Source organism: Amaranthus tricolor, chromosome 17 (genome assembly GCF_026212465.1).
Source record: "Amaranthus tricolor cultivar Red isolate AtriRed21 chromosome 17, ASM2621246v1, whole genome shotgun sequence".
Lineage (NCBI taxonomy): Eukaryota > Viridiplantae > Streptophyta > Magnoliopsida > Caryophyllales > Amaranthaceae > Amaranthus > Amaranthus tricolor.
The window spans coordinates 4,254,536-4,266,343 of NC_080063.1; the positions used below are offsets into that span (position 1 = coordinate 4,254,536).

General features: G+C 33.5%; 1 protein-coding gene across 1 annotated transcript; it reads left to right on the top strand.

Moving 5' to 3' along the window:
* The first annotated feature begins 554 nt into the window (after positions 1-554).
* LOC130804448 (uncharacterized mitochondrial protein AtMg00810-like) lies at positions 555-1,751 on the top strand. Its single transcript, XM_057668880.1, has 3 exons — positions 555-685; positions 1,204-1,438; positions 1,581-1,751. The coding sequence occupies exons 1-3, from the start codon at positions 555-557 to the stop codon at positions 1,749-1,751; spliced, it is 537 nt and encodes a 178-aa protein (XP_057524863.1).
* Positions 1,752-11,808: the final 10,057 nt, after the last annotated feature.

The window sequence follows — 11,808 nt, forward strand, 5'->3', positions numbered from 1 at the left end:
AAGGGCTATCGATGTTATGATCTTGTCCATAACAAACTTTATACCACCATGGATTATGACTTCTTTGAACAATCTACCTACTACACCCAGCCTCGATCTCAGGGGGAGAGTGTGAGTGCGGATCTCAGCTAGTTGATTCACCCCTTGGCTGACAGTCGAGCTCCCAAAGAACAAGTAGGCACTACCACTGATATTGCCACTGACATTGTTACTGAACCATCTCCTCAGACTACTAATCCAGTCCCTGAGCATCCGGCCGAACAAGAGGTAACACCGAGTTCCCCTGCACCTTTCATCGATATATCCACTAAATATATTGTGCTAAGTAGTGTTGCTGTCCCCAGGAAATATAATTTGTCCCCTCAAAGTACAAAAGGAATGCCTCCTAAGAGGTATGATCCTGAATATGAATCCCAAAGATCTCGATATCCTATTTGTAGACCGGATGATGAACAACTATCACAAATAGCTTTTGCTATAATGCATCTCTTTATTCCAATACTATTCCGAAAACCACTGAAGAAGCCCTCCAAGAACCAAACTGGAAGCAAGCTATGAATGAAGAGATCATGGATCTCCAGAAAAACGAAACATGGGAGAGGTGTAGATTACCAGGTGATAAGAAGATGGTTGGCTGTAAATGGGTTTTTTCAGTTAAGTATCATGCTGATGGAATCATTGAGAGGTATAAACAAGGCTTGTTGCAAAAGGGTACACACAGACTTATGGGGTAGAATACTCGGAAACATTCTCACCTGTGGCTAAAATCGATACCATTCGAGTTCTCTTCTCAGTAGCAGCAAATAAGGAATGGCCTCTGTTTCAATTTGATGTAAAAAATGCCTTCTTACATGGAGAGATTGAAGAAGAGGTATATATGAAGCCACCGCCCGGGTACTCAGATAAGTATAGCCAAGGAGAGGGGTGTAGACTTAAAACGGCACTATATGGCTTGAAACAATCCCCTAGGGCGTGGTTTGGAAGATTTACTATAGCAATGAAAGAGATTGGGCTACAAACAGAGCAACTCGGACCATAGTCTATTTCTCAGGAGGAGTGGAAATCAAATTACGTGCCTCGTGATCTACGTACACGATATGGTGATTACTGGAAACGATTCTAAGGAAATTGATCGACTCAGGAGCAAATTATTCCAAGACGAGATGAAGGATTTGGGACAACTGAAATACTTCCTTGATATAGAAGTTCTAAGATCAAGGAGGGGATATTCATCAATCAGAGAAAGTACATTTTAGATCTCTTAGCAGAAGCAGGCATGTTAGACTGTAAACCAACAGAGTCTCCTATGGTAGCTAATCATGGTCTACAAATTGTTGAAGGGGCAGAAATGGCAAATCAAGATCGTTATAGAAGAATGGTTGGAAAACTGATCTATTTATCTCACACAAGACCAAATATCGTCTATGCAGTTGGGATTGTAAGTAAGTTCATGCATCGACCTCAAGTGGAACACATGGCAGCAGTCCTAAGGATCCTGAGATACTTAAAGGGAACCAATAATAAAGGAGTTTTCTACTCAAAGAATGATAATCTTGATCTTATTGGTTATACACATGCAGATTGGGCTGGTGATCGGGACGACAGGAAGTCCACCTCAAGATACTTCACCCTTGTGGGGGGAGGGGGGTAATCTAGTCACTTGGAAGAGTAAGAAACAGAAGGTAGTTACTCTGTCTAGTGCCGAAGCAGAATTCAGAGGGATAGAAAAAGGAGTTACAGAGATTCTGTAGATCAGAAAACTTCTAGGAGAACTAGGCTTTCACCAGACACAGGCAAGTCTTCTATATTGTGATAACAAAGCAGCAATAAGCCTTTTTGAAAATCCAGTCCAACATGATCGAACGAAACATGTAGAGATTGATCGACACTTTATCAAGGAGAAACTAGAAAACAAGGTCATCCGTCTTCCTTTTGTTAGATTGAAAGACCAACTAGCTGATATTCTCACAAAAACCGTTTCATCAGAGGTCTTCAATAGCACTTTATGCAAGTTAGGCATCAGTGATCCCACGACCTAACTTGAGGGAGAGTATGGGAAAGAAGATTTTATATTATTTAGTTATATATATTATATTAGTCAGTTACCTATGTTAATATATATGATATAGTTAGTTTCCTAAAATAAAAAAGTGCCTATGTATATAAAGAAGTTACTCCTTAATGAACAATGAGAAAAACATTATTTTCTTGAAACCTAATTTCAGTATCTTCAAATCTTCAGTATTTACTATTTTATAGCAAGAGAATAAAATATATAATGTGTAGATAGTATCAAAATCTATATGACATTAATAGAAATATGAGCTTGTAAATAACATTAAAAGGAAAAAATTTTAATTACGGTTAAAATAAAATTGTAGACTTGATTAGTTAATTATTTTAGATTGATTTAACATGAAATTGAAGAAAAGTTGCATGCCAAAGTATATATACCGATGATTTTATTTGTTGATCTGAAAAGTTCTTGTATGATGGAGTATTATTATTTTTTATTTTTTTCTTAAAATATAAAATTACGAGATTAATTTCAGTTTCACATATGATTTTAATTTTTATAAGTGACTTTAGATTGATGTTATTGTGGTGTTTAACAACTTTCAAGCTTTTCCTATTGACTTGAGTAAATAGCCCTCTTGCATCATTAATCATACCATATATCTATTCCTTAAACGGCATAGTATTAATTATTAGTATGCTAGGTAATTAGTACTTAATTAATGAAACAATAGGATTTAAGTCAAGACTAGGGATGATTATGGGTATTGGACTCGACTCGGATCCGTAGATTCGTATCCGTTTTCACGGATCTGAGTCTCAAAAAAAAAGAACCCGTCGGATTCAGATCCATTAAATTTCACGTGTCTCGATCCAGATCTCAAAAAAATGCCTAAAATCGAACCCGTGAATTTAAAGAACCCGTTTTTAATTATATATATATTAAATATACTTATGGCTACTGTGCTAAATTGATTTGGAGCTTTGGGCTATTTAAAACCCAAGTGATTATTACTCTATCACTGACTCACAGTACTACACTACTACTATAGTTTGTATTATAATTTGAATTTGATACATCATATTCATACAAGTATACCACTGACTCCAAAAGTCCTAATCCCCAATTCCCAAAAGACAGTGCAATCACACAATGAATATAGCTTGTGAAATTATAATGTTTTCAAGAAAATTTTAAGTTGTATAATGTTTTTTTGAGTGATTGATTGTGAAATTATATATATTATTATTATTAGTCAATGAATATAGTTTTATGGCAATCTCAACACGATCCAAAAGTGCAAAAATAAGTCAGACCCGTTTTGGACCCGGATTCGGTTAAGGGTCTTGCTAAATTGGACCCGCGGATCTAGGTCCTGTTCTTGAAAACAGATTCGGATCCACTTGGACCCGGTCCAGATCCGACCTCTTGCCATCCCTAGTCAAGTCATATGTTACTCTAACAGGACGCATATGGTATTATTAAGGATCACAGGCGGGAATATTATAAAGTTGGTGGATAATAGATGAATATGGGTATGAAAAGTCTTATCCGTCATGGATTGATGGTATAAGGTGTTATCCATATATCATATATCTACACGCTTTGCTTCATATATATCCACCCACCCCACCACATACCCACTCGACCCGCCTTATACCCCCCATCTCTTATCTTTTGACAAAAAATTAAGTTTATTGATTTATATTATTGCCTTGTGTGGTTTAGATATAATTAGATATGCAATTAAATTCGTAAGGAATCAAGATTGTATGTAGCGCATATTTACGCATACATGAGGTGAATGTGAGGCGAATAACAGATGGATATACCCTTGATGGGTATACTCAGTTGGCCAAAGTGAGTGAAAATGAGTTTGCATGCGTACTTAGCTGAGCTGGTGTGGATACAAAAACTTTTGCCGCATGGGTGGCAGGTAGATAGTGTTTATGAAATTTTTGAATGGGTATATATGGAGAAAAGCATACTACAGCCGTCCATTTTCTTATACCTAATTAGTTACTTATACTTGTGTTGACACTTGATAGTTGATACAGTACAACATAATATTGACACATTAACTTAGTTTATGCAGTTGAATAGACCTTTTTCATTAGAAATCACAATAACATCGATCTAGCTATGCTTTTTTGATAACTATTTTCAATACATGACTATACAAAATCTCAATGATCAACAGAAATATATATATATATGAGCACCAGTAAACTACCCAGCTATAATGTATTTAGGGTAAGTGAGAGGGTAAAAAAAGATGATAAGATACGAATCTATATGTAATAATGTGAAAGGTCGACCTCTTTGTAAGCTATGCACTTTATGTACAACATCCTTGGCTTGATTACACTATATGACTTTGAACAAGAATGCAAGATTGTCATGATCCACATTAACTCGAAACTACTATTGCAACTATATTGTATTAGCTAGTATACCATGCTTGCCTAGTGCCTATCACATTATTTCAAGTGTAGACTTTCAAAACACACCCATATTCAAAAATTACCACATAATCCATATGTAATTCCAGAGCTAAAAATTAGAGAGATTGACTAATATATAAGTCTAGTGGGGTATAACCAATTGATTTTAAGATAAAACCTCATCAAATTTATATGTAGTCAACTCTCCTGTTATGTGCTATGTTAGGATAATTTATCTCATATCGATAAATTAAAAATGGTGTGCACATGCTGTAAGTCATTCGACTCCTTCCTCCTATTGCTATACGGTTTAAAATGGTATTTTCTTATCATATAAAATGTTTGCATCTTATATTTTCCCGATTATACGCTTGCAATAACAATAAGTCTAGCCTAATTCAAGATGCTCTTGTTGTTGTGTACAGCTACTAATAGTGACCATTCCCATTCATAGCCTATCTGTAGTAAGAATAATTAGTGGTTAAAAGTGTCCATTAAGATCTTCCTTATGATAAGATTGACTGCTTTTTTGAAACCTTTTTACTGCACATATTCGCTTTCTACTTATGCCTAAGCCGGATAAAGGAGAGATTTAGTGTTTCTCACAAGGCCAACTTAAACAGGATGCTGCTTGGGAAAATTATGATTATTATAAATGATGAAAAAGAGTCGACTAGTCTATCTAAACTTGAGTTTAAATTTTGAATTAAGATAAATTTTTGTGAGAGACCATCTCTAATTGGCCGGCTTATTATATATTTTTTAAAGTATTGTAAGTAGACATTAAGAATGATGTAAGTATACATTTAAGATATTGAAAATAGGCATTAAGGATACAGTAAGTAAGCATTAAAAATAATGTAATTAGACATTAAGAATACGGTAAGTAGACATTAATCTTTCATGGTCTAGATTTGAGATATGTCTCCCGAAAACGGTCTCTCAAGAGACTGGCTATTGAATTGATAATGGTAGTACGTTTTCGTCACAAGGTTTCAATACACACTAATTATAGAAAGGTTCAATATCTCTTTTCTAGCTCCTTGCTTATAGAATTCTCCAACCTTGGATAAAAAAGAAGTGTTTTAAATTAAGTTTGACTTATTGTCAATGTCAATATAGAATTGGATAAAATAGGGTGCCACACACTTTATAGCCAAGAAGAAACCATCTCAAACCATATGACAGTGCGAGGAAGGAATTTTGTAACTTATAAAGTATGCATATCATCTTTAATTCATCGATGTGAGACAAACCACCCCAACAAGCCTTTACGCAACTCAAAACAATGTCATATGATTCTTTAATATCCACGAGATCACAAATTAAAAAGGCAAATTATGGTTCACTTTGGCTTATTTTCAAGGCACTTTAAGCATATGACAAAGTTAAAATTAAAAGCAAACTAGCAGGTAAATCTTGTTATATCTTGTCTTGTATGAAACCGTATCACCATTAGACAACCTATGTAATCAGTTCATTTTTTAATTGATCTCTTCAAATTTGTAAGTAATAACTTTTGATGGGACAAATAAATGGTGAAAAACCATTACTGACAAACATGATCGATTATATTGAATTAGAAGAACAAACTAAAAGGACAAAACTGAAAAATACTTGATTCTACAGCATGGTAGATAATCTTGAAAACGAGAGCGTTTAGATATTCTACATTAATACGTATACAACCCTTAATATTTTCACTTTTGATTCTCTCTAATACTGGGATGATATGAGAAAATAAATATGTATAACCTAGGGACCATAACTGCTATATATATAAAAACTTGTGACTAGTATTTTGCCTATCATATAACCCAGTCATAAAACGAGTCTCTACACATTTAAGACCCACATCCTATTGATACATTTAAGCCTAAACTCTTTAACTTTAATTAGATCACGTTAAGTAGGGCACAATGACAGTTTTAATTAATTATAACGACATATAAATGTTTACATATAAGCCCAACGTTGGACTTTGGTCCAACAACTTTAACACACTAAATATACATGAGTCAGCCCAATAAAAATAAATTCACCATAAAATCATCCCATCTAAGAATTTGCATGCAAAATTGATGCAATTATGAAGAGCTCACAATCCAATGTCAAATCAGAACATAATTGCATCATGTCATTAGCAAAGCCCATTGAACCTCCACGTATTAAACCTAACAAACATACTGATCATGGCTTAAATGAAGGAGATCAACTTCAAGTTAACCTAAGCATGAACATGGAATCAAGGCAAAGACAAGAAAGAGCACAAGGAAGCTTCTCAATGGACGTTAGGCTGAACAGAAAGCTGATTCAATGCATTCAAGCGACAGAACAAACAGAAAACCAGTCTAACGACCAGCCCCCCTTGCGAACCATGAAACGCCTAACTTGGTGCACGTATGAGCAAGGGAAACGGAGGGATGTCATCTTTAGACAAGAAACAAGAAGTCAAGACTTAGAAGTAACATGGAGGACCCTCACAGAGCCCACAAAGACAGCTGCAAGGTCGTGTGCTCACCAGTTGGTTGATAAAGGTTGATCAGTTGTAACTTAGTGTATTTCATATTATGTTTAATGTTTGTTTGTTTGCACGTGTTTAATTAATAAGGCACGGGGTAGTTAAGTTGTTAAACTTCCCAAAACTAGCCGTTAACAAAGCTCTATATAAAGGAGCAACCCCCTTGTATCATGATTCAGTTGTTGATTAATGAAAAGTTCATTTTAGTAATTGAGAGCAATTACAACTCTGAGTATCATCTTTGTGAGTGAAGCAAGGAAAATATTCAGCCAATTCCATGAAGGTTGAGAGAGTGAATCTCGACACTAGTGTGAGGAGGAGGCCAAGAACCGAGTGAAGGTTCATTGTCTCCATCCACGAGATAGAACCATTCATCCGAATTGTTCTTGTCACCCTTCTGTTTTCATACAAAACAGAAGGTTTTGTTGTTCTTTGTGTATCACGGGTAGTCTTGGCAACGTTCTTGAAGGTGTTAAGCGGGTTCTTGGATCGACCATCCCCATACTCGCATCAAGAATAGAGCTGCTTTCCTCGATTGATGAATTTAAGATTTTTGGGCTGGGTCTATGAACTTTTTGGACCTGGTTTTGGTGTCCCCGTTCACGAAAATTTGAAAAAAATAAGATTATTTAACATTTTAATTCCAAAAATAAGCTCCGTGAAAACTTAATTCCCAAAATAAGCGTCCGTACATCCAAGCCTAGGTTCGGCAAGAGTCGCTGTTACTAACAGCGAAAGAGAAAAAAAAAGGAAAAGCCCAAAGTCGCTGTTACTAACAGCGGCTTAAAAAAAAATTAAAAGCCCAAAGTCGCTTTTACTAACAGCGACTTAAAAAATAATTTTTTTTTTTTTTTTTGTTGTTAGTAATAGCAACATGTCCCATTTGACATGACCAAGTTTGTGCAGCAGCGTAACCTACATTTTAGACAATACAGAGGGAAATACTAAGATGGGGCCATTTGTACATGAAAAAACACAACAATTTCTACAACAGTCAATATATTACTCATTTAAAACAAATCAATGATTAATAAACTTAAGTGGGCAAAGATCAAATTTTGCAACAGACATCGAGTAATAAATCTAAATTGAATGTACAAGTTTGTGAGACCATGAAAAGAACACTAATTCTTTATTGAGGTCGTCTCACCGTGAGACGGTCTCAATTGTGTCAACCAAATACATGTGTGAATTTAGATTTCATTTTTTTTATGTATTTGTATTAATGGGATGCTTGTATGGGCTCGTCTCACGGTGAAACGGTCTCATACAAGACTTGCTGTGAAAAGAAACCTGCAAATTGAGTAATAAATTAAATGTTACCTTTCCATGGTAGTGTTGACAGATCCACCTTGGAGTGGCATGAAAGGGAGTTTGACTCTCCTCTGGCGGTTTGATCCTCAAGTGCGTTGATGGAAGTGACGAAACGATTCGCACGTCTTCTGCAAGAGTTCTCTTCAAGTGCTCTAAATCGAATATATCCGAGAATTCACTACATAATCAACATTACATCAATGAAACTATCGGTCAATCAATCTTGGAATAGTAAATAGAAAATGATAATGGACTAATTGCTACCTCTCATCCCCCAGACAATGTTGACTTGGAGGACTTGGACAACAAGGGCAGCTCCGAGAATCCTGGCGATAACAACAGCGTCCACAATCTAATTTCTCTGTTGATTCATGCCACCACTTACAACCACCATCACATATTTAGTCCTATTTTTAAGGATCTCTGGGCTTGTCCCCCTATACTCTTGGCTAAACGTTAGACATGGTCTATACACAAAACTATCAGGTTGCTTCCAAAAAGAACAACTATCCTCCTCATATTCGTTCTCCTTTACCATGATAACAGCAAATATATATATATATATATATATATATATATATATATATATATATATATATATATATATATATATATATATATATATATATATATATATATATATATATATATATATATATATATATATATATATATATATATATATATTTTTAAGTCGCTGTTAGTAACAGCGACTTTGGGCTTTTAATTTATTTTTTTTAAGTCACTGTTAGTAACAGCGATTTTGGGCTTTTAATTTTTTTTTTTCTCTTTCGCTGTTACTAACAGCGACTCTTGCCGAACCTAGGCTTGGATGTACGGACGCTTATTTTAGGAAATAAGTTTTCACGGAGCTTATTTTTGAAATTAAGTTGTTAAATAATCTTATTTTTTTTAAATTTTTCCGGTTCACCTGGTTTTGGAGCAGAACATTCAGATATAGTACATCTGGTTTAAATAATTTCTACAATGGTAAAGTAATTACTCCTTATGTATCAATTAATATTATTTTTTGTTTAACCCATCTCAATGTATGTTTATAATATCACCTTTTTTTATAAATAAAAAACATAAATAAATTATTAAGGGTTAAAATAGTTTATTAGATACCATAAAAACAAAAAATATAACAAGTTGACTCAAGGGATAGTTGGCAAAGGGACTTTTGTTATTCCTATATCTCCATATATTCTGCTGACAATGGCGGTATTTGGCAAAGGGACTTTTGTTGTAGCTGTTGAATGATTCATCTTGTATGTTTAATAATATTAATCGATGGCTATTGTCTATAGAGTCAAAAGGCCAAAGTTAATAGAAGGCTATCCAATGACATTTATTTACTAAACATTTATAAAAATTATTTTCCCAATCAACAAATCAAAACTAAAAATCAAAAATTTACAAATAGCAAGCAAAAATGTAATTTTTTGAATATACAAATTATTAGATGTTAATGGAAAATACTAGTATGATTGTTAAGCACCGTAAAGAGAAACTTCATTAAACTACTCTTATAAGAGAACAGTCTCAAAACAAGTTTATATTTTAATAATTGGTATTGGGTAAATTATATAACCCACATATAAGACATGTATAACAATGAAAAAACCTCATAGATTAACTTCTTAACTCCCTTATAAACATCACCATATTTGAGTCAAAAGAGTCGTTGGAATTGAGTAATTTGGCGCGGTATGACAACGGACTAAGTTGTGGGCTTATAACCCAATTGGTGAGCTAAGTTTATCATATATTTAGCTCGAAATTTTGAAATAAATAAGAAAATAAAAATATAAAAAATTCAAATAATGATAAAGTTTTGAAAATATTTTTCAAATAAGCAGGTTTTTTCCAAAGCTGTGGTTTGGAGCTGTTCCCTGTTACTAATAGCAAACAAAGGCTGGAGATAAAAAAAAAGTCAAAGAGTCTGTTCGCTGTTACTAACAACGAACAAAGACTTGCACTACCTGTGACCTTCAGTCTTTGTTCGCTGTTACTAACAAAGAATAGATTTCATTCTAAAAATAGCAGCTTCCTTTGTTCACTGTTAGTAACAGCGAACAGACTCTTTGCCTTTTTTGAAACCCTTTGCCTTTGTTCGCTGTTATTAAATGCGAACATTTCAAATCTCATGTCTGTGAAAAAACTGCTTATCTTGAAAAATAGTCTCAAAACTTTACTATAATTTGAATTTTTTAATAATTTTTTGCTTATTTATTTCAAATTTCTATTTAGCTCTCTAAGAATGGACCACTATGTATGGCCCAAAACTCAATTGTTGCTTGATATTAATTTCATTTTTATTACTTTCATCAAAAAAAATGTATGAAATCGTTTTATTTTGAGAGGGGTTCATATGAATAAACCACATTTAATAAATAAGTGTTTAATTAATACAATTGCACTATTTAATCCAAGTTAAATCAGTCTCATAGTAAAACTGTTTTAAATAAAGAATTAGTGTTTTCATCAAGCTTCGTTTTTCAATCATATATTCTATTAATTTAACTGTATAATAGCAAAAAGAAAGTTTGATTGTGAGCATGTCATTTGTCTATTTTTCATTGGATAGTATTAATGGAATTTGATTGATTTGCATTTTTTACACTTACCATATTTACAAATTTATACTTTCGGAAAAACTCATACATTAATGGATTCAATAAATCACAATTATTACAATTACAAGTTGTATATAAATGCACTGATTTAAAAAATTATAATGGGAAATATATATTGTACTATGTAGAACATTATAAATTGTCTGATAAAATTCTGGAATTACACAGCGTAGAAAATTATACTATAGAATAAATTACATTTATTTCAGTGTAATTGAAATCACACTATTTAGAAAACTATACTACAAAATTACACTGTGTATTGAATTATACAACAATTTAGGAAATTACTTGAAGTAAATAATATCCCCTTTTTCCATCAATTGTTATTTAAAACTGAAATGACATAAAATTAAATTAATTGATCATTAAAATTAGTCATTTACGTTGTTAATTAACATAATTACAATTTTAAATTTTAGGAAATTGTGAAGTATGGTTTACAATCTAAAATTTCATTAAAATATTAACGTATTTTAAAATCCGTGCATTGCATAGGTTTCTATCCTAATATGTCCTAGTTTGAAATGACATAAAAGGTGTCCTAACTATAGGTCTGTACTAGAGCTGTTCAAAACAAACCCGACCCGAAATCGAAAATTATCCGACCCAAAAAAATGTAAGTTTTTTAGGTTACCGAACCGCAATTACCCGAACCGATACTTCACTCGAACCGTTTGATAACCGAAAAGGGAAAAATCGAACTCGAACTGCAACCGAATTTTATAACCGACATATAAACCTTAACCAATGTTACCCGAACTGAACAGTGATCGACCCGAGTCAAATCCGACCCGAATTACGCACGTAACCGAATGTAACCTGACTAAAACCGATTAAGATCGAACTGTTTTTAACCCGAACTGATACAAA